The sequence below is a fragment of the Tiliqua scincoides genome, chromosome 2 (assembly GCF_035046505.1).
Source record: "Tiliqua scincoides isolate rTilSci1 chromosome 2, rTilSci1.hap2, whole genome shotgun sequence".
Taxonomy (NCBI): Eukaryota; Metazoa; Chordata; class Lepidosauria; order Squamata; family Scincidae; genus Tiliqua; species Tiliqua scincoides.
This window is the reverse complement of record NC_089822.1, coordinates 110,822,469-110,846,291: the sequence shown is the minus strand read 5'-3', so window position 1 is coordinate 110,846,291 and position 23,823 is coordinate 110,822,469. Positions and strand designations below refer to the sequence as shown.

At 46.4% G+C, this 23,823-nt stretch overlaps 1 protein-coding gene across 2 annotated transcripts in view; it reads left to right on the top strand.

Annotated features, from left to right (window-relative positions):
* VAV1 (vav guanine nucleotide exchange factor 1) overlaps window positions 1-22,550 on the top strand; it is an 85,710-nt gene extending 63,160 nt beyond the window's left edge. For both annotated transcript variants that reach the window (XM_066613427.1, XM_066613426.1), the window contains exons 16-27: window positions 729-830; window positions 2,128-2,225; window positions 3,222-3,244; window positions 4,618-4,663; window positions 5,301-5,437; window positions 7,111-7,176; window positions 7,641-7,672; window positions 13,986-14,102; window positions 15,434-15,521; window positions 17,731-17,845; window positions 19,631-19,782; window positions 22,301-22,550. In XM_066613427.1, coding sequence (XP_066469524.1) covers window positions 729-830; window positions 2,128-2,225; window positions 3,222-3,244; window positions 4,618-4,663; window positions 5,301-5,437; window positions 7,111-7,176; window positions 7,641-7,672; window positions 13,986-14,102; window positions 15,434-15,521; window positions 17,731-17,845; window positions 19,631-19,782; window positions 22,301-22,354 — 1,030 coding nt within the window. In that variant the 3' untranslated portion in view covers window positions 22,355-22,550. The remainder of the gene's footprint in view (window positions 1-728; window positions 831-2,127; window positions 2,226-3,221; window positions 3,245-4,617; window positions 4,664-5,300; window positions 5,438-7,110; window positions 7,177-7,640; window positions 7,673-13,985; window positions 14,103-15,433; window positions 15,522-17,730; window positions 17,846-19,630; window positions 19,783-22,300) is intronic.
* The last annotated feature ends 1,273 nt before the right edge of the window (window positions 22,551-23,823 follow it).

Sequence of the window (23,823 nt, the reverse complement as noted above, 5' to 3'; positions counted from 1 at the left end):
TAAACCTGTCCTTCCATTTGTCAGGAACTGATCAATTACTGGTAGAGATCCTTTCTTGTCTCTGCAATAGTTCCTTGTCAGTAGAACACTATTATAGTGGGGTGTAGATTTGGACCAGAATTGTCCAGTGAAATGACTGAACTGGCATATTTGATAAATCAGTCTTTTAAAAAACCAAAACGGGGCTGTGATGTTACAAGAACAAAACTAACAAATGCATAAGAATATAAAAAGCCCTGCCTGGCTGAATGACTGCAAGGTTAAACTACACCAGTAAACATGTGTAGTTGGGCCCATTAATTAGCTCCTTCTTGTCTCAGTTTCCTGTCTCTTTTGCCCTTGTCCTCAAGAATGTGAGGCAGAGAATTAAAACTAACTTTGGATGGAGGGGCAGGGGTGGGAATGGATGTTCTTTGATTTGAAGAAACTGAGAAACAAAAAAAATGTGAATTTAATATTTATTTATGGCATTTCTTAGCCTGCTTTTCAGCCTGAACATTCTCATAGAAGCTACCAACTAAAGCACAGTATGTACAGTTAAAAATTGCACATACACACAAACACACACATCCAGAGCTGCCAAAGATAAAAACAATCTTAAAAGGAACAGCTAACCCATTGTGGGGACTAGGTTTTGCCAACCAAATTTCTGGGTAGGTGGAAGTACCCTGTTTTTCAACCATTGTTTCTGTAATTTGATAACTAATTGTTCTCATTTTCTCATGTAGCTCCAATATCTACCCTGAACATGCCACAGCAAATGGACATGATTTCCATATGTTCTCCTTTGAGGAGACAACGTCTTGCAAAGCCTGCCAGATGCTGCTCAGGTATGTATGCCTTCTTTACTCAGCATGTAAATATTCTATGGAACTCCTTGCTACAGGAAGTAGTGATGGCATCTTGCCCAGATGCCTTTAAAAGGGAATTGTACAAATTTCTGGAGGAAAAGTCCATCACAGATTACAGGTCATGGTAGGTATGTGCAAGCTCCTGGTTTTAGAGGTAGGATACCTCAGATTGCCAGATGCAGGAGAGGGCACCAGGATGCAGGTTGTATCTTGTCTTGTATGCTCCCTGAAGCATTTGGTGAGCCACTGTGAGATACAGGAAGCTGGACTAGATTGGCCTTTGGCCGGATCCAGAGGGGCTCTTCTTATGTCATACTGTTTCACTTAAGCTATGTGAGGGGAAAATAGCCGTCTTCACATAACTATCAGTTTTATGTGACCCCACCTTTAGTGGTGAAATTAAATTCAGGTGGAGATGCTAATGCTGGGAAGCTCCAGGTCAGTGTTTTCTCTTTATAAGAACATAAGAACAGCCCCACTGGATCAGGCCATAGGCCCATCTAGTCCAGCTTCCTGTATCTCACAGCGCCCCACCAAATGCCCCAGGGAGCACACCAGATAACAAGAGACCTCATCCTGGTGCCCTCCCTTGCATCTGGCATTCTGACATAACCCATTTCTAAAATTAGGAGGTTGCGCATACACATCATGGCTTGTACCCCATAATGGATTTTTCCTCCAGAAACTTGTCCAATCCCCTTTTAAAGGCGTCTAGGCTAGACGCCAGCACCACATCCTGTGGCAAGGAGTTCCACAGACTGACCACACGCTGAGTAAAGAAATATTTTCTTTTGTCTGTCCTAACCCGCCCAACACTCAATTTTAGTGGAATGAGAGTGTAAAGATTTAGTAAGAGTGTAAAAATTTAGTGAGAGTGTAAAAATTTAGTGAGAGAGTAAATAGCATCTCCCTATCCACTCTGTCCATCCCCTGCATAATTTTGTATGTCTCAATCATGTCCCCCCTCAGGTGTCTCTTTTCTAGGCTGAAGAGGCCCAAACGCCGTAGCCTTTCCTCATAAGGAAGGTGCCCCAGCCCCGTAATCATCTTAGTTGCTCTCTTTTGCACCTTTTCCATTTCCACTATGTCTTTTTTGAGATGTCTTTGATTTGGAAGATGAAATTTCAGATGATGTCAACTGTTATTCTGAACTGCATCAACTGAACTTCATTGTGCAACATGAGGAAGTATTGTACAGCAGTTATGCAAGATTCCATTTTCCTGAATACTTCATTACATTAACCCTCCCCTCGTTCTCTCTCCCATCTACCTGCAGGGGTACTTTCTACCAGGGATATCGCTGTAGCAAATGTCGGTCACCTGCCCACAAAGAATGTCTGGGACGGGTGTCAACCTGTGGAAAGTCTAGCTCAGGTAGGCATTTAACCTCCTAAGTGGTGATGGGGAGCATCTGCATTGACTTCATTCAGCTATGCTTAGCCTTCAGTACCTGGAATTTTTTTTAAGCAACCCACAGTCTAGGAATGAATGGTCTAGCATTCATGGGAGTGCTGGAGTGCTGGTGCATGTAAACCAGTGGGCAGAGCATTTGGGATGCAAATTCCAACTCAGTTATGGACTTTGCGTGACTGTGGACAAGCTGCTATCTGTCAGTGCTCTTCTCAGATGCTCTTCTCTCATCCACAAAATGGGAATTGGAGGCCCAGAGCTAAGATAAAGGTTATTCATCATGGCTTTATATGCATTTACACACATACACAAAGAGTATTGATGGGTTTATTGCACTTCCCCAGGGTCATTGCAATACACAGGGCTTTCCTCTTACCTATACATGTTAAGCATTTCACTTACCTTAAAGAGTTCATAGAGCTCTGTTACCTAGTATACATTAGGCCTTAACATGTACTTGAAAACTAGAGATCTGTGAAATGGGTCATGTGAGATCTAGAGACCAACTAGAGATGATGATGATGATGATGATAAACTTTATTTATACCCCGCCCTTCTCCCTAAAGGGACCCAGGGCGGCCAATGGGCCATGTGCATTTTCCTGCAGATGGGGGTCAGTCACGGAGCCCTCCTCAAGGTAAGGGAATGTTTGTTCCCTTACCTCAGAGCTGTATTGCCCTTACCTTGGTGCTGGAAAGTGGGTTAGGATTGTGCCCTTAGTTTGATAAATGGCTGCATCCACCTTTTCTTAAAAAGGTAATTAAGACCTATGAAAATATGCAGGGTTTCATTGTAAGTACATGCACATACATAAAAGTCTACATATACACAATTCACTATCTATGTCAGACCTCTGTTCCTGCATCAGGTGATGAACTAAAGTTTCCTGCTTCACTGTAACCACCACACACATTTTTCACTTATGTTTACTATAATGTTTCCTTTTTCTGTTTACTGCAGAATCTGGTTCTACCATGAAAAAGGTAAAAAAAAAGTTTGAATTAACTTTGTGAAAACAAATGTTAAAATATTGTTGGGGTTGAATTGAATAGTGGGCAAAGAGCAGAATTATCACTGCAGCAACAAGCATGTAGTTTTTGGCACAATACTCTGCATGTCTACTCAGAAGTAAATCCCATTGAGTTCAATGGGACTTACTCCCAGATATGTTTACAATGGCACCCTAATACAAATTTTTGGCTAAGGGTAATGGCCCAGTATTAATGGGGAACAGGGAAGGGCCTAGTGCAGAAGAGACCTAGTGGACAAAGGTGGCTCCCTCACCTGTGAATTCTCCTCATCAGTCCCTTTACAAGTGTTTTCCCCCACCCCTGTCTATCTGGGTTTGCTGTCAGAGCCAGCTGGGGAGAAAATGAGGGGAAAATGGTTTGAGTCAAGGTTTGAAAAGAGGAATCAGCAGGCAAGAGGAAGGATTAAGCACTCCTTCCTCTAACCAGTTCCCCCTGCCATGTGTCCCTCCATTCACATTAGCATCACAAAAGACAAACATGAGGTTGGGAATACTGTGGTTTCCTTGTAAGACATGATTCTGCCTAAGGTGCACACCAAACATGAAACACCCACCTAGGAATCAGCATTTCCCAAAAATGTAATGCATGTTTGGATACATAATCCACATGGCCTTCTTTATCCATGTGTTATCCAGGAGTTTTCCCCCCCACCAAATAAGCTAAGTTCCTTTTCCACTTCTTAATGCACAAGTTCAGAATATGCTATGTGGGCTTTGAATGTCTGGTTAGAAAACTCATATGTTTGTCTGATATCTGTGACTTTTGCTTCCTCAGAGAAGGTGAGATGGCATCCTAGACTGTTTCTCAGAGAGGTCCCTTTTTGCCAGAGCTTGTCCTCTCCTTGTTTTTTCAGAAGGGTAGTCCCTGAGGGAGAAACTGCTGCACCTTTGGGCAGTGCTGCTGAGATATATGCAGACATAGGAAAAGAGCTGGTGATTGACAGTGCTGAAGGAGGGACTAGTGTGGCTTTTCCCCCAGATAAACGTCTGAACTGGAGTGAATGTCCAAATCCCATGTGGGTTGACGCTCGCTGATAATGCACACAAATATGATTTCCCACAGATGCTATGGATTGAACTTCCCTTTAGAAATGTCATTACTTGTGAATATTCTATGACCTAACAGCAGCTCAGCCTCTGAATGTGGACAGGCCATAAACAACCAATTTTTGCTCAAACTACATAATTACATAATGAATGAAATGCACAATATAATATGGCTTTCCTGAAACCTGTGATTTTACCTTTGTGACTCATTTTCTATATCCTACTGCTTCTTGTCCCACACCTGTTGCCTGAATTAATTTCCTTGTGGTCTCTCTGCAGTATAAATCTAATCGGCACACACAAGAGAGAAAAAAATCAGATATGGGTGAGTTGTAGCTGGTAGCCCATTGTCATGTCTCCCCTTACCTCCACCCCAGTGGTGACTCCTTTTCATGCTTTGATGCCTCAAGGGCAACTCTCAATTGGTTTTACAGTTGAAAGAATGAAATTGAAGATACTGTAGTTCAAGCCTGGGGCAAGCTTCTCATCAATTCCTTTCTTCAGCTATAGTGAAACAGAGCTGCTTCCATTGCTGAAGGAGCAAGGCTAGCAGTAGCTTTCCAAGACCAGCAGCAGAGCACCTAGGGAATACACAACTTCAGCCTTTCTACATAGCCGTACCCACTATTTCAGCAGTTCCCAAACTGTGGGTCTGTGGCCCACTAGTGTGGGTCACAACCCAATTTTTAGTAGGTCATGAAATTGACAAATCAGATGCACTTTGTGCATCCAGGGTTATACAGCCTGCTACTTGGGGTGGGGGAGGACTGCTGCCAATCACTATTATAGCCACAGAGGTTTGAATGGCTCCCCCTCCCCACACTGGGATACAGTGTGCATTCCATTGGTGTGCTTGCATAGATTGGGGGGACGGAGACTAGATAGGATTGAGCTGTTCGTTACACAGGACATGGGCAAAAATGGATTCATCTCAGATGCTGCAACTCTTCTTTGTTTTTCAGGGCTACCCAAATTGGAGGTCTGCCAGGGCTATTATGGCTTGCCTCCACCACCTGTGGCATTTGGTCCACCTCTGAGACTCAACGTGGGAGATATTATAGAGCTCAATAAAGCTGAGGCAGAGCAGCTGTGGTGGCAGGTAGGTGTCATCAACACTGTCTCTGGTCATAGCTCTTTAGTCTTGGAGTGGTGTCAGACCATAGAGGTGTAATAAGGAAGCTGATGAACAGTGTGTGTATATGTCTTCTTTGTGGGCTCCTTGGAATCTGAGAAGGAACTGGAAAGTATTAAACACCCCTCTCCCATCTTTTTTGATTTGAGTCTTAAGAATTATGTATCACTAAAGTGCTTAGCTTCATGACCCATGTTCTGCCTGACAGAAGCAGAGGGAGTGCCAAGTGGCACTCATCCACCCTACACTTGAGGATCCCCATCAGTGCTGAGAGTTTGTGTGCCATTCAGCCTTTCCTCTAGATTCTATTAACTGTTTCTAGGGATTAGCAGTTCTGAAAAATCATCAGGGTGCTTATCTTCCAGAAGAGCTCTCTTAGGCTGGTTCTTAGGCTGGATGTGGGCTGGTTCAAGCTAGAGCTGCTACTGAGCAAATTGCACTGAGGCTGGAATGCTGAAGAACAACGGCTCACTTCTAGTTACACCACACTCCTAACCAAGAGCTATTTTGTTATTATTGCAACAGTTTGTGAGTCATTCAGTGAAGTGGATGAAACTAGTATAAAATTCTCTAGGGTGCTTAAAGTCAGCCATGTTCCATCATGACATCATTCACTGGAATTTTTTCCCCATCACCCAGAGGATTTTTTTTTTTAAATATTCAACTATAAACCAACCTGTGATTTCATGCACTATATAGGAAGAGTCCCCATTGAATTTCTTCCTGGTATGATCCATGAATTTAGCAGCATTTTTGAGCACTGCATGGGCTCGTATCATAGTTAGCCAACCTCAAGACATAAGAAGCTACTAAGAGCCCGATCCAGAGCCTGGTGTGTTGGCTTACTGCTAGCATGCACTGTTGCAAATGTGCCATGTTTGTGAGCCTTACTGATGGCCCAGCACTGGAGCTAACCTAGTACGAGCCCGCGCTGGGTCAGCTCCAGCGCTGAGCCTGCATTCTGCTGCCCAGCAGTTACCTGGACTGTTGGGCAGTGGAGAGGTGAATGAGGGTGTGGGGGGAAGCATTCCAGGGTGAGGAGAGATGGGAGAGGGTGGGGAGGAGGCATGGCAGGGGGAGGGAAAGGGGCGGGAGCGGCTCCACCCGATCCTGGGCCCGTGTCATAAGAACATAACAACAGCCCCACTGGATCACGCCATAGGCCCATCTAGTCCAGCTTCCTGTATCTCACAGCAGCCCACCAAATGCCCCAAGGAGCACACCAGATAACAAGAGACCTGCATCCTGGTGCCCTCCCTTGCATCTGGCCTTCTGACATAGCCCATTTCTAAAATCAGGAGGTTGCGCATACACATCATGGCTTGTACCCCGTAATGGATTGTAATGTACCCCACATAGCCCAATATGGGACTCCTTGATTCTGTGCTGGTTCAAGAGCTGCTGCAGAATTGAGTAGCCCCATTGTGGGGCTACTTCCTTTACCTGGGAGAAGGAGACAAATTTCTCCTTCCCCCGAGGAGCCACCACGGGCTGCCCAGCACACGCTGGATGCCATGGTAGCCATTTTGGCGCCGCTGCAGCCTCTTGCACTGGGCAGCTCAGGATTGGGCTGTCTGTTACATCAGAAGCATCCCTGTCCTGTATCTGATGTGGTCTTTACTTTCTCCCTTGGTTTGCAGGGTAGGAACACATCTAGCAATGAAGTTGGCTGGTTTCCTTGCAAGAAAGTGAAGCCTTATGTTTCTGTAAGTACAACATCTCTAGTATATACAGGGTTGATTTCTTCTTGTGATTTGACTGATCAGAACAGAGATTCCTGAAACCAGCTTGGTATGCCTTTTCATGGTACTGTTCAATTACTTACTGATCATTGTTTCAGTTTAGAAGACAAGATAAAACTTTCTCGCTCAGGTCCTCAAGAAAGACTCTGGCAGCTCTGTGCTTGAGCTCTGTACAAATTGAAATCTCTTATGCCATAAAAATATGAGACGTTTATGTCCCTGAAGTCAATAGGGTTTAAGCAGCATAACTCTGTTCAGTACTTCAGCCAAGCCATTATCAGTTGGGTGAAGTTCTGGTCTTGTTAGTCAATCAATCCAGGACTTTCCTCTGTTTTGTTCTGCTTAAAAAATAAAAAAGAACCTTCCTTTTGTGCAAAGTGCAAAAAAACTTCTGAAATCAACAGAAAATGCATTCTCTTCCCTCCCAGACTCCTCCTCCGGACCTATCAGTCTGTCTTTGGTAAGTAACACTACAATATTAAACCAGTAACTCAATCTTTTCATTCCACACTGTCTGCTGTGAAGCTGATGGCTGTGACTTTCCTAAACTATTCTGATGTTTTGGGACACATGTATTTACACAAAGCTCATCCAGAACCTGCAGCCTACACAGGTCTGGGTTGCCAGGTAGCAGCAGCCCACTTAGGGCGCAATCCTAACTCCTTATGTCAGTGTTTTCCAGCACCGACATAAGGACAACATAGCTCTGAGGTAAGGGAACAAACATTCCCTTCCTTTCAGGAGGCCTCTGTGAGTGACACCCAACTGCAGGATGCAGCACATGTGCCATTGGCACCACCATGCCAGTGCTGGAAAGCACTGACATAAGGGGTTAGGATTGCACCCTTATTCATTTTCACTGCCCAAAGTTGAGCTTGCAGACCAAATGCAGTCAGTATAGTGCTTGCTGTGAGGTTCTTCCCATACCACATCATACCTGCTTTTAAAACATATCCTTCCCAAATCACAAGTTTAACACTGAAGCCTGAAACTGTGGGAGTGTAGTGGAAGAGTGAGGATGGTGCACACTGCAGCTCTCCCTTGCTCCTTGCTTCATTGTTGCAGTAGGATAGCTGGTTATTCAAAGGCTACATGAGGAAACAAACAGAATGAAAAATTAGACAAATAAGCTCTCAGACAGCTTGGTTTCCTCCTTTTGTCTGCTTTTATTGTTGGCAGCCTTCAGTCTCGAAAGACTATGGTATTGGCTCTGAATGGTGGTTCTGGCACAGCATCTAGTGTGGTTGAAAAGGCCGATTTGGGAGTGACAATCCCTTCCACACTGGGAGCAAGTATAGTGTGTCCCTGGTCTGTCTCCCTGGCTATGGGTCTTCCTTCTTTGCATCAGTCTGTTGGCAAAGTGTCTCTTCAAACTGGGAAAGGCCATGCTGCACAGCCTGCCTCCAAGCAGAACGCTCAGAGGCCAAGGTTTCCCATCTGTTGATCTGTTCGTTCCTAAGGCTTTCAGATCCCTCTTGCAGATATCCTTGTAGTGCAGCTATGGGTAGTAGGGCGCTTTCTCTGCACAAGTACTCCATAGAGGATATCCTTTGGAATCTGACCATCGCCCATTCTAACGACATGACCAAGCCAACGCAGGTGTCTCTGTTTCAGCACTGTATACACGCTGGGGATTCCAGCTCATTCCAGGACTGTGTTGTTTGGAACTTTGTCCTGCCAGGTGATACCGAGGATGCGTCAGAGGCAGTGCATGTGGAAAGAAGAAGCGTCAGCTTCTTCTCCTGTTGTGAGCCAAGAGTCCATGACTCACCGCAGTACAGAAGTGTACTCAAGACACAAGCTCTGTAGACCTGGATCTTGGTGTGTTCCGTCAGCTTCTTGTTGGACCAGACTCTCTTTGTGAGTCTGAAAAATGTGGTAGCTGCTTTATCAATGTGTTTGTTTAGCTCGGTATCCAGAGAAAGAGTGTTGGAGATCGTTGAGTCAAGGTACACAAAGTCATGGAAAACCTCCAGCTCATGTGCAGAGATTGTAATGCAGGGAGGTGAGTCCACATCCTGAACCATGACCTGTGTTTTCTTCAGGCTGATTGTCAGTCCAGAGTCTTGGCAGGCCTTGCTAAAACAGTTCATGAGCTGCTGGAGATATTTGGCAGAGTGGGCGGTGACAGCTGCATCGTTGGCAAAGAGGAAGTCACGCAGACATTTCAGCTGGACTTTGGACTTTGCTCTCAGTCTGGAGAGGCTGAAGAGCTTTCCATCTGATCTGGTCTGGAGATAGATTTGGAACTGCCTTCTGTTGCAGTTCCAAATGCCTGCTTCAGCAAGACAGCGAAGAAAATCCCAAACAAGGTTGGCGCGAGAACACAGCCCTGCTTCACTCCGCTTCGGATGTCAAAGGGGTCTGATGTGGAGCCATTGAAGACTACAGTGCCCTTCATGTCCTCGTGGAAAGACCTGATAATGTTGAGGAGCCTGGGTGGACATCCAATCTTGTGGAGAATCTTGGAGAAGCCGTCCCTGCTGACCAGGTCGAAAGCCTTCGTGAGATCTATGAAGGCTATAAAGGGTGGCTGTCGTTGTTCTCTGCATTTCTCCTGCAGCTTTCTAAGGGAGAATACCATATTGGTGGTGGACCTGTTGGCTCGGAATCTGCACTGCGATTCTGGGTAGATGCTCTCTGCAAGTACCTGGAGCCTCTTCAGTGCAACTCGGGCAAACAGCTTTCCTACAACGCTAAGGAGAGAGATGCAGCAGTAGTTAGGGTCACCCCTGTCACCATTGTTCTTGTACAGCATGATGATGTTTGCATCCCTCAAGTCTTGAGGTACTCCACCTTCTCTCCAGCAGAGGCAGAGGATTTCATGCAGCTCAGTGATGATGATCTCTTTGCAGCACTTTAGGACTTCAGCAGGGATGCTGTCTTTCCCAGGTGCCTTGCTAGAGGCGAGGGAGTCCAGGGCCACGTGAAGTTCTGCTAGGGTTGGCTCACTGTCAAGCTCCTCCAACACAGGCAGGCACTCAATGTTGTTCAGTACTTCCTCAGTTACTGCATTTTCTCTGGAATATAGCTCAGAGTAGTGCTGCACCCAGCGTCCCATCTGCTGCACCCTGTCCTGGATGACCTCGCCTGTGACAGACTTCAGAGGGGCAGTTTTCTTCTGTGTTGGACATAGGGCCAGCTTGATACCGTCATACATCCCCTTGATGTTGTAAACGGCATTTTTGAAATGTTCCCATCTGTTGGATGCATCTACATTGGCCAGGCCTGGAAGAGATTCCTCAAGCGCTTGTGCAAATTCCTCCACTTTTCCCTGGTCCCGGGTCTTGCTGGTGTCAATGCAAGGTCTTCCTTCCTTTTTCGTGTGATACAGTCGCTTAGTTAGCAGTTTCACTTTACTGCACACCAGGGAGTGGTCAGTGTCGCAGGCAGCACCCTGATAACTGCATGTGATCTTGATACTGGGAAGTCTTGAGCGTCTGGTGAGAATCAGGTCCTGCTGGTGCCAGTGCTTTGATCTTGGGTGTCTCCAAGAGACTCTATGTTGGGGCTTCGTGTTGAAGAAGGTGTTGCTGACGCAGAGACCGTGATGACAGCACAGCTGTAGCAGGCGTTGGCCATTTTCATTCATCCTCCCAGTGCCAAACTGGCCTAAGCAAGTGGGCCACAAACTGTGATCAGCACCAACTCTAGCATTGAAATCGCTGAGGATGAACAATGGCTCTTTTTGGGGGAATTTTCTTGATAGTGGTGGCCAGGTCATCGTAGAATTTGTCTTTAGCTTCTGCTGAAGATGACAGAGTCGATGCATATGCACTGATGAGAGTGACAAGTCCTGCTGATGAGTGGAGCTGCAGGGACAAAATTCTTTCACTTCCTGCAGAAGGTGGGATGATGGATTTCAGCAGGGTATTTCTGACCTGGTCTCGTTTAGTGGTTTTCCCTGCCAGAAAAATGAGAAATTTCTCTCCTTGACAGATCCTGAATCCGGCAGCCTTGTCTCTTGAAGGGCAACGATGTCCATCTGCAGTCTGCTCAGCTCCAAGTCGATGACAGCTGTTTTGCGGGCGTCATCTATTTCTTGCAGGTCATCAGAGAAGCAAGGTGTCATTGTCCTAATGTTCCAGGTGCCCAGCTTTAGGGCAGGAGTTTTGTTGCCTGGTGCAGAGTTGTCGATCCGCTTGTCGGTTTTCACCCTAAACCCCAAGCACCTCATGAGGTTAACGGGCCGTGGCGAGGTATCACCTTACTGGCTGGGGACTGCCCAGTTTAAGGTGGGTGGTAGCTGCTCAATGAGATGCAATGATCTCTCCCACCAGCAGCCCCTGGCGTCATGCTCTACGCCAGTCGAGTGAAGACTTATAACCGGTAAACTGCTGCTTCCCGTGTTGTGCCATCGCCGTATGGTGAAGTTGGAATGTCCTCTCCAGTGCGCGAGGCCTGGGTAAAGTGGGTATGGAGGATAGACTGTTACCCATGCAGCAAATCCCCCCTCTCCACGTCACTGGAATGGTTCAATGGAAAGGCAGAAGCCAATACGGTTGGTTCCAGCGGCATCGCAGGAGTTGCCTGAGCGTGACTGTGTTCAGCAGCGAACTGCCTCAGGGACTCCGGCTCCTGATTTTGCCTCGAGGTTGACTCCTGAAGCCTTTTCCACAACTGGATATAGCCACAAGGCAGTGGAGGTTTGAGGTCAGAGTTTCCTTCTCTTAGATCAGGGGTGTCCAAAGTTTTTGGCAGGAGGGCCACATCATCTCTCTGACACTGTCGGGGGCCAGGGAAAAAAAGAATTAATTTACATTTAAAATTTGAATAAATTTACATAAGTTTACATAAATGAATATATTAAAGATGACCTTATATGAATGAATGAAGGTCTTGCAATAGCTCAAGGCCTATAAAAGGCCTTGCACAAAGCAAGGCTGGCCTTTCCTTTGCTGCCGCTACTGCATCACAGATGTGAAACAAGCAGTGGAGGGAGCCCTCATCCCACAGCTCACGCAAGAGGTCAAACAGTTGCCCTCACACTGACAGCAGTTGCGTCAAGCCAGTGTGGGCTCCAACAAATCTCTGGAGGGCCAGAGGCTCATTGGAGACTTGGGGCTCCCTGAGGGCCGCACTGAGAGGCCTCGAGGGCCACAAGTGGCCCCCGGGCCGGGATTTGGGCACCCCTGTAGACTTAGATGAACTGCCTTCCCAGGCTGACGAGCCTCATCTACCAGGTGGCTGTTTAGTTGCCTCTTACGACAAGTACAGCCAAACTGGGGTTGTGGAGGGAGAGGATTGCAGAATTATGGTGGATAGAGAAGAGATTGTGGGACATGGAGGAGAGAGGAGAGGGTTGTAGGACATGGAGGGGTGAGGGGGCAGGCTGGATTGTGCTGGATAGAGAAAGCAGAGGGAGGAGAGGGTTGTGGGACATGGAGGGGTGAGGGGACGGGCTGGATTGTGTTGGATAGAGAAAGCAGAGGGAGGAGAGGGTTCTGGGGCATGGAGGGGTGAGGGGGCAGGCTGGATGGTGCTGGATAGAGAAAGCAGAGGGAGGAGAGTGTTGTGGGACATGGAGGGGTGAGGGGACGGGCTGGATTGTGTTGGATAGAGAAAGCAGAGGGAGGAGAGGGTTCTGGGGCATGGAGGGGTGAGGGGGCAGGCTGGATGGTACTGGATAGAGAAAGCAGAGGGAGGAGAGGGTTGTGGGACATGGAGGGGTGAGGAGGTGGGCTGGATGGTACTGGATAGAGAAAGCAGAGGGAGGAGAGGGTTCTGGGGCACGGAGGGGTGGGGGCAGGCTGGATGGTACTGGATAGAGAAAGCAGAGGGAGGAGAGGGTTCTGGGGCACGGAGGGGTGAGGGGACGGGCTGGATTGTGTTGGATAGAGAAAGCAGAGGGAGGAGAGGGTTCTGGGGCATGGAGGGGTGAGGGGGCAGGCTGGATGGTACTGGATAGAGAAAGCAGAGGGAGGAGAGGGTTGTGGGACATGGAGGGGTGAGGAGGTGGGCTGGATGGTACTGGATAGAGAAAGCAGAGGGAGGAGAGGGTTCTGGGGCACGGAGGGGTGGGGGCAGGCTGGATGGTACTGGATAGAGAAAGCAGAGGGAGGAGAGGGTTCTGGGGCACGGAGGGGTGAGGGGACGGGCTGGATTGTGTTGGATAGAGAAAGCAGAGGGAGGAGAGGGTTCTGGGGCATGGAGGGGTGAGGGGGCAGGCTGGATGGTACTGGATAGAGAAAGCAGAGGGAGGAGAGTGTTCTGGGGTATGGAGGGGTGAGGGGGTGGGCTGCATCAAGGCAATGTGCTTTAACAGAGCAACTGAGCTCCCAACCCTGATCTCCTGCTCAGCTGCGCATGAGAAGACTGAAGAGAGACTGTACAGGAATGAATGGACAGGGCTGCCCCATCCATGAGGCTAACTGATGTGGTTGTGTCAGGCAGCTGATTAGTGGGGTGGGGGGGAGCCCATCTCTGTCCATCTACTCAGGCATTTCTTTACCCAGCGTGTAATTAGTCTGTGGAACTCCCTGCCACAGGAAGTGGTGATGGTATCTTGCCTAGATGCCTTTAAAAGGGAATTGGACAAATTTCTGTGAGATATCGGAAGCTGAACTAGATGGGCCATTGGCCTGATCTAAGGGGGCTCTTATGTTCTTATGTACTTGCCTCCTCCTTCTCTTCCGGCTCCCTCCCCATCATCACTCTTCTTGTCCTCTCTCTGGGCTTCTGGTGCAGCCTGCTTTTATAGTTGTGATAAATTCTGTGCAGTACAGAGACACCCAGTGGCTGAACACCATACTGCAAATGTTCCTTGTCTACAGGTATGCAGGACCCATGGAGCGAGGGGAAGCAGAACAGATCCTTACCAATCGTTCAGATGGAACTTTCCTGGTGCGGCAGAGAATCAAGGATGCTGCTGAATTTGCCATCAGCATTAAGTAATCCTAATTCTTGTTACAGTTGCTTTCATATAAGTAAGCCAGTGTGGAGGAGGAGCTTTGGGGGAAATTGTGTATTCGTTGTAATGAAGGGTTAAAAACAGACATCCTTGACGCTGGCAGAATTAAAACTGAAAAGGGCTACTGTGATCACATGCAATGTGCTCACCAGCTTACTCAGCTTTCTTTGGAAGTGAATGCATTGATTATACTATACTTCTCAGTAGCTTCTCCAGCTCTAGATGACTGGGCTGTAGCTACAGTGACTGAGGCTTTAATCCTAATCACTCTTTACTGAGAGTAAGCCCAGTTGAACAACATAGGACTTACTTCTGAGTAGACCTGGTTAGGATTGTGCCCTGAGCTACATACAGAAGGAGATCCCTTTCATACAGAAGGGTTCAATAATCTCACACACCGCCAGCAAAAAGGATTCAGGTCAATCTTTCTCTGCTTGAGTCCCAGGTAGTCATAGTAGGCAGTATTGGACAAGATGGATCACTGATGTGCTGCTCTGTATAAAGTAGCTCTGTATGATATGATGATTCAGCCCATCAGGCTTGATCCAAACCTATCATTAAGAGTTGTGTTCTAGCCTAACCCCTCCACAGAGGGAGACTAAACTCCCCTGCTGTCATGCTATCTCACAAGATTGCCAGACCCATGAGCAGCAGGAGTAAATTCAGGCAAAGAAATGTCTTCATTGGAACAAGATTGCTGAGCCACATCCCTGTCAGGGTATCCTAAGTCCCTCAAACAGGCAACTGCCAAAAGGTAAAAAGTTACACCAATGTTGCAGTCCTCTTATCACAGCCATCTTGGTCCAGCTATTTTAGATATTTTAGTTGAGGAGGTAGTTGCACCACTGTAGTCCACACACCTGCTTATGTCAGCTCCAGCCCTTTGCATTGTAGTACTAAGTTTAAGTATTTTACCAGAAGTCACTGGTAGCACTGGTGCTGAGCCCTGTCAATGCTGCTGTAAACATGCTTGAAAGGCCCTTCACAGATGAAGAGCTGCCATATTGGAGCAACCTCCCTTCAATTGGGGGCTCTTTTGAGCCAGAAAGCTGCTGATAAATAATTTTGATTTCGGTCAATAAAGAAAATGTCTGTGTTGCCTCCCCAAGTTCTCATTTTGAATGAAGTGGCCCACCAAGTAGGTTTCTTACCTGTCCTGGCATTTAATTCTGTCTCCCAAGCTAGAGCTGGCCTCATTGTTTTCAAATGAGGGTGTTTGTTCAGTCAGTGCCAACAATCACTGCTGTGATATGAGGGGCAGGAAATGGTCAGTCCAAATATACTGTGGATTTGTGTGTGTGCCCCACCCAGGTACAACGCTGAAATCAAGCACATCAAAATCCAAACAACAGAAGGTTTATATCGCATTACGGAGAAGAAGGCCTTCAAAGGACTCATAGTAAGCACTGGTTTGCTGTCCTGTTATGACTGAAGGAAAAAATAGGATGGGGAGGAAAGGAAGCATGAAGAGGAAAATGAGAAAAAGTTAGAGGGAGGTGAAAATGTGAAAACTACAATACCTTCATTCCATATGGGGGAGAAGTGAGATCTTTGACATTTTGAGATCTCAGGCATTACCTCCAAAGCAACTGAACTCAGTTGCTTTGGAGGTAATGCCTGAGAGCAAAATTAGAAGCTACATGGGAGACCTATGAGCAGTCTTGACAGTTTGTTCTTTGCTGAAAATACTAAATTGGATGCAAAGACAGCAGTGGTGAGGAGGGGGTCGTATGGCTCTTATCTTTCCTGTTATTTGCTCAAAATCACTACTCCCCAAGCTTCTTTCCCACTTACATAGAAAAGGGGAGTCTTGTCCCCCTGAAGAGAGGTAAGCATCTTGGGGAGGCAATTTGGAGACCAGTGGCAAGAAAAGCAAATGATTTCTTTGCTCAAACTGGCAGCCTCTTACAGGCACATTTCAGTAAAGCAAAAAGCAAACCAAAAGCTCAAACATATCATTGGAAGACTGTTCATTTGCCTCCCAAGTAATGTCTTGTTTGGTCCTGAGATTCTCACATGATACAGAATCCAAGAAATGGCCCTTGCCTCTTCATCCCAGCCTATTGCGCTAAAACAGGCAAATTGGAAATTGTGGATCACTTGTAAAATCTCTGTGAGAAGCACTATAAGACATCTAATGCTCATTTGACTCACCAAGGTGACCCACAAGCCCCACTTTGCATGTTATAGCCCCTTTGTGGAAAATCTAAACATGAATCACTCATGTCATTTCTTTCCCTGCTTATGTATGAAATAACTCTGAAAGTCCCTCTTGGTTCCTATTTTGTAGTGATCAAGTGTGATTTTAAGAACTGTTAGATTTCATGTACCATAAATACTTGCCTATAAGACAAGAAATTTCTGCCAATAAATGAACTGTAAATCATCTCTTTGCCTTATCTGCAGATCAGGGGTCAGGGCTGTTCAGGCAGCCAGGGAGAGCAAGAGGACAATGCAGAGATAATTAGAGGGCTATTTGTCTCCAGAGCAATGAGGCTGAAAGCTTCAGCCAAAGTTAACCTTTAGTGGGCAAAGTCCTAACCAATATTCCAGCACTGACCTAGCCGCAATGCAGGCCCAAGGTAAGGTAACAAACATGTCCTTACCTTGAGGAGGCACCCCTTGACTGCCTCCCGCTGCAGAATGTAGCGCATTCTACATTGGCATAGCTATGTCAGTGCTGGAAAGTTGGTTAGGATTGCGCCCTCAGTCCTCCTGAAACAAAACTAAACTTGGGCTCAAGGCTTCAATTTAAATCAAGCAAGCCTCATTATCTTTGGCAGGATCATACCCCATCCTTCTGTACCATTTTGCAAATGTTTTGCAAAATATTTTGCACCATTTTGCAAATGTTTGGCAGAGGTCAAGTTTTTAAAGCACCAGGATGTAATTTTCATTTTCACTTGAATCAAAGTCCCAGGCTACAATTCAGTGCACCATTACTTAAGAATAACACCCATGGAAAGCAATGGATCTACTTCTGAGTAAATTGGGTTGCAACTATGTGTAGCTGTGCTTGCTAATACTCAGTCCTTGTTGCTTGTCTCTCTGCTGTAAATTGAATTGCACACTCCCAGTTATAGTTATATGTTGAGCCTCTAGCTTAACATACCAGGCACCTTAAAGGAGAATCTGATTAATGATTCTACTGGTATGTTGTTTACAGTGCACTTACTAAGAAGTTGTGAAGAACAGAATTTAAAAAGTCAATGACTAAAAATGTATCTTATGATCTTTTACTATATTTTTAATAAATTAGAGACTGTATAATTCTTAGGTCACAATTACAGGTAGGTTATTTTTCATAATCTGTCCTCAAATAAAATCAGTCAAAATTATAGTCCCCCTAAGTTGAACACACACCAACATATCTGAGGGTCATAGAAAATTCCAAAATTTTTTATGCAAAACCTGCCCTCCTTATCTGTGAGATCGACTTATACTCGAGTATCTATCTGCAATATTTCTCAAATAAGTCAGTTGAATGCATTTTCTCAACCACACATATGTCAGATGTACTAGAGCAACCCAGCCTTCATACAGGAGATACTGTACATTCTTTGTGATGTCATTTGTGTCTGTAAAAAGTTCTTCTTTTTTCTCTCTAGGAGTTGATTGAGTTTTACCAGCAGAACTCCCTGAAGGATTGCTTCAAAAACCTTGATACTGTGCTGCAGCTCTCTTTCAAAGAGCCGGAGACTAAAACCATGTCCAGGCCAGCTGGTGTGTGATCTGTGTCTCATCTCTACAATTTCAAGACTCAGAGGAGATGGGAGGGGAACAAAAACAAACATCAGCTGCTAGGAAATCAGATGAGACTATGTCGCTCTACCATTATTGAGGGACATAACATAGGTTCAGCCAGTGTTGACTATCATGTGATGACCAATGGATGTTTCTAAGGGTGCAATGCTACCCTGCACTGGAACAGGCAAGTCAAGGGGCCCAAAGTAGGATAGGGGCCCAAAGTAGCTCAGCCAGAGGCAAGGGGAAATTTTCCCCCTTACCTCCGGGTAAGGCGCCATTGCCCCTATGGGTCTCCTTAGACTTGTGCCACCTCCTGAGGTGGCAAAAGTCCAAGGAGAGTGGAACAGTTTGAAGCTGCTCTGAACTCCCTGGAAATGGGGGTTGGGATCCAGCATAAGTGCTGGATCCCAGCCCCGCCTCCTGCTCCCCACCCGCCTGCCCCCAGGGCCACCCACTGCCTGCCCTCCCCCTGCCCAGGAACGCCTCCTCCCTGCCCACCCCAGAGCCTTGGGCCGACGCAAGGCTAGGCACAGAAGCTGCTATGGAGGCTAGATTCAGCCTCCATGTGCCGGCACACCTCTGTGCACTGGCACGGCTTACTCCTGAGGAGGTGCAAACGTGCTTTACGGCATGCTTTACAGCATGTTTACTTGCATCGGCCCATGTGAAGGGCAGGACTGCTAGGAAATTTGCTATATTTCTTCAATGTTCACCTGTCATGATTTGCAATGAAAACTGCAAACTAGATTCAGATTCAGACTATTTCATCTATTGGTCATAGGACACAGACTGAAAGAATGTAGTCAGGCAGCCAAATCCTATTGAAATTCCCCCATGCTGATGTAGTGGGGCAAACATGGCTTGAGCTGCATTGTGCGGGGAATTTTGCAGTCTGGAGGCCCCTTCAAGGTAAGGGGAAACTCCAGGGAAAACACCAATCATGGCAATGGGTGTACTTGAAGTTACACCAGCTCAGTCGCTGCCATTCCTCTCCTGCAAAATTTCAGCAGACTGCCACTAAATATGGAGGTAGCACATAGCCATGATGACTAGTACCATTAACAGACCTGCCATCCATTGAAAGACATCCAAACTAGTGGCCATTATCAACTCTTATGGCAACAAATTACACAGACTAATTATTTGCTGTGTGCTAGTATTGTGAGAGAGAAAGAAAAATCTTTCTCTGTTCATACCATGCATAATTTTGTAAGTCTCAATCATATCTCCCCTTCAAGTGAAAAAAAAATGCAAACATTGAATTCTTTCTTCATAAGGAAGGTGTTTCAACTCTCTGGTAATTTGAGTGCCTTCTTTTGCACTAGCTCTGCAATACCTTTCTTGAGGTGTGATGACAACTGGCCAAAGCACAAAACAGAAGGTCCATCTTTCTGACAGGTCTTTCTCTACTGGTTCACATGGCTGCAGCAGAGAGAACAGACTGGGGACTAATAGTGTAATCTGTGCATGCCTATTCAGAAGTATGTTCCACTGAGTACAGTAAGACTTGCTTGCAAGAAGTGTGTATAGGATTGTAGCCTTTTTCAGCCATGTGAGAAAAAAGCCTGGAATTGATACAGACCTTACTATGGATATTCTGTATGCTATTTGTTGGACACAATCACTTTCACTTTATGCATCATGTTTGATTTTTGGCCTTTAGGCTATGGGGAGTGAGATTCCATAAAGTTTGAGGGATATGACATGCACAGACGTGAACACAGTGACTAATAGACCCATTCCATTTCCTTTTCCAAACAGGGAAAAGTTTGAAGTACTTTGGTTCAGCCAAGGCTCGCTACAATTACTGTGCCCGAGACCGGACTGAGTTGTCCCTAACAGAGGGAGACATCATAAAGATTCTGAACAAGAAGGGGCAACTGGGATGGTGGAAGGGAGAGATCTATGGCCGGGTAAGCACCTTTGCAACTGCACAAGTCTGAACTTCTTGGCTGGAGAATGTGGTGCATTCCTAAAATAATAATAATAATAATAAAACTTTATTTATATCCCGCCCTTCTCCCTAAAGGGATCCAGGGCGGCTAACAACATGTAAAAAAAAACACCACATTTAAAAACATAGATTAAGACAAATTGCAGATAAAAACATTAAAAACACATTAACAGCGACCTTAAAAAACAGTAGTCAGATTAAAAGACAGAATAAAAAGAGTACAAAAGAGCAAGTCACAGAGGAGTCAGGCCTGTAAAAACTACAAAATGTGTAAAAAAATGTTAAAAAGGCCAAAGAATCAGAAGGCTTGAGTAAACAGCAGTGTCTTCAGGCCTCGCCGGAAACTCTCAAGAGAGGGAGCCATTCTCAAGTCAAGGGGAAGGGAGTTCCATAATGTTGGTGCCACTACCGAGAAGGCCCTATTTCTTGCAGCCGCCCCCCGGACCTCCTTGGGTGGCGGCACTTGTAAAAAGGCCTTCTCTGATGACCTGAGAGGGCGAGCCGGATTGTACGGGAGTAGGCGGTCTCTAAGATATCCTGGCCCAAAGCAGTATAGGGCTTTAAAGGTCAAAACCAGCACCTTGAATTGGGCCCGGAAACGAATGGGCAGCCAATGTAGCCCCCGGAGAAGCGGACTGACAGAGTCAAACCGCCTAGCTCCAGTGACCACACGGGCTGCCGCATTCTGCACTAGTTGCAGTTTCCGAACCGTCTTCAGGGGCAGCCCCACATAGAGCGCGTTACAATAATCTAACCTCGATGTCACCGTGGCATGGATCACCGTGGCCAGGTCTGCACGATCCAAGTACGGCCGCAGCTGGCGCACCAGCCGAAGCTGAGCGAAGGCCCCCCTAGCCACAGCCGCCACCTGGGAATCCAGGAGCAGCTGCGAGTCCAGGAGGACCCCCAAGCTGCGAACCTGCTCCTTCAGAGGGAGTGCAACCCCATTCAGAGCAAGCCGATAATCCAGCACCTGCATCAAGGATTTCCGAACCAGGAGAGCCTCTGTCTTATCCGGATTTAATTTCAGCTAAAAGAAATGAGACTGACATACACATAAAGAGCACCCCCAAGAAGTGAAGGAGTCTTGGGCCTAGGAGAAGCATTTTGGTTCTATTGTAACATTAAGCGATCACCACATCTTGAGGCAACAAGTTTCACAGATTAAGTACACTGCTGTGTGACAGAGTATCTCTTTTTGTCTGTCTTAAGTTTCTCACCTATCAATTTCATTGACTTAAGCTGTTTAAAAAATGCCTTGCTTTGTGTAGCTGTTTCCATGCAGTTGTGTTTCAAATGGCCACCTACCCAGACTGGCTATCAGCTCAAGGAAAAACCCAAGGCTCAACCAGGGTAGAAGGAACCAATAGATTATCCAGGGTTGTGGGACCTGGAAGAGCAATGCTGTCACTTTTTTTTCTACTCTGCGGCCTGGAGTGGCTCACTGCAGGAAACACCAAAACAGATCAAATTCTGGTTGATTCTGGCATTGCTTGAGAGCCCAATCCTTTCCAACTTTCTGGTGATGATGAACATTTCTGGGAACAAATGTTCCCTTACCTCAAGGAGGCCTCCATGACTGCCTCCCTATTGGAGGCTGTTCTGCCAAGTCTTCTCCCCACTTGGCCTTGTGCCCGCTTAAGGCCGATTAGTTTCCCTTGTGAAACTCACCAGTGCAGCAAGCAAAAGTCAGAGTCCAGTTCCAGTCCACAGATTCCAAGTATACCAGTCCAATCAATGAGAGTTGCCAAATCAGAGTCCAGAGCCAATAAGCCAAGTTACAGTCCCAGGTCAGTCAAATCATTCAGGGTATCCAAGTCAAAGTCCAAAGTCATCATGGCCTACAGAGTCATGGCTTACTTAAAATTATTGTCCCACAGAGAGGGCAAAGCACTAGCCTACATTTCTTTCAGTCTACAGAATGACGTCACAGTTGCCATTGCGGCAGCCACTAAAAATATAATGTAACTGAGATTATGTTGTGGCTGCAAATCTCTGACCCCTGAAGCTGGAGCCTCAAGTGAGTGGGTACATAAGAACATAAGAACAGCCCCACTGGATCAGGCCATAGGCCCATCTAGTCCAGCTTCCTGTATCTCACAGCGGCCCACCAAATGCCCCAGGGAGCACACCAGATAACAAGAGACCTCATCCTGGTGCCCTCCCCTACATCTGGCATTCTGACTTAACCCATTTCTAAAATCAGGAGGTTGCGCATACACATCATGGCTTGTACCCCATAATGGATTTTTCCTCCAGAAACTTGTCCAATCCCCTTTTAAAGGCGTCTAGGCTAGACGCCAGCACCACATCCTGTGGCAAGGAGTTCCAGGCAATCCCTAGCAAGCATCATAATCTATTGATTGGGGTAGTACCAGTACTTGCAAAACAACTTGTGAAGCACAAGCCTGTGTTTCTGTCCTAGGAGTATTCTCATTGTCTTTTGGGGTTCTAGGCATTCTTTTCTTTCCCTGCAGGTTGGCTGGTTCCCAGCAAATTACGTGGAAGAGGATTATTCAGAGTACTGTTGAGTACACAGTGCAGATGGGCATGCTGAAGGATTCTTTTGCCCCTAAGCAGCATATACTGGAACAACCAAAGGAATCTGTCTCTTTGGTTACTGGATCCATTTTTGTGCAAAAACTGCTATTATTTATAAATTGTCTTTAGTCTCCCCTCTGCCTCCCATCAGTTTCTCTCCTCCCTTATGTGTTCTTGTGTCAAATAAACTGGGTGGGTGATTAGAATTCCAATGTCAGTGCATCTCTGTCTATGTCAATGCTAACAGAGAATCTCTCCACCCCAAGAAATGAACACTATACCCATGAAAAATATACAGCTCCAACATGGACAGCTGCTCTTTCAATGTCTCAGTTGTGCATATCCAGGAACGTTTTGTTTGTTCAGGCTCACCATGAGTGTCTGTAGAAGTCGTGCCTCGGCATGTGTGGGAGTTCCGTTCCCAGAACCCCTGCGGATGCTGAAATCTGCAGATAATGAAATCCACAGATCAGCCAACTTGTACCCTCTGGACACGACAGGAGGTGTCTTCTGCTCACGTCCAGAGGATGTTCTGAGACATGGGGAGGCCGGCCTCCCTGCATCTCAGAACACCTGTGGGAGGTCTCTAAGATACACTTCTGGTTTTCAGAAAACAACAACAACAACAGTATTTATATACCGCTTTTCAACAAAAAGTTCACAAAGCAGTTTACAGAGAAAATCAAATATCTAATGGTTCCCTGTCCCAAAAGGGCTCACAATCTAAAAAGATGCAACACCAGCAGACAGCCAATAGAAAAGAAACTGCTGGGATGAGGTGGGCCAGTTACTCTCCCCCTGCTAAATAAAAGAGGAGCACCCACTTGAAAAACCAGTTAGCAGGGGTTAGCAGAAAAACTGGAAGTGTGTCTTAGAGGCCTCAGGCAGGCCCTTCAAGATGCGAGGAGGCTTCTTGCGTCCCAGAGGGCCTGCTGGAGGCCTCTATGACACACTTCCATTTTTTGTGAAAACCGGAAGTGCATCTTAGGTGCCTCCCACAAGGTCTCCTCCGGTCCTATCCAGAGAGTACAGGTTGGCCCATCCTGCAGGTTCAGAACCTGTGAACAGTCAAATCCACAAATACCAAATCCGCTGATAAAGAGGACTGTCTAGTACCTGTATAGCTGATTTCACCTTCTCTCTATTGTCTTAAGTTTATTACTCTCCAAATCACTGTAGACAGCAATACAACATCTCTTGAACAGCTTCAAGGCTGTGAAACAGTTCTCTTGTACTGGATGCCAGCAATCCCTACATTGCCCCATGTGCATCCCATGTGCATGGTGCCATTGCCTTTGGTTTGATTTCTGTATCTTGAGCAACAGCATAGAAACAATCCATCTGGCAAAGAGAGAGGACATCAGCTATGCCATCATTCATACACAGAACAAGGATTTCTTATGTCCAAGCTGAACACTTGATCCATTGAGCCTGAGGTAGTTTGGTTTGTAAATACTCA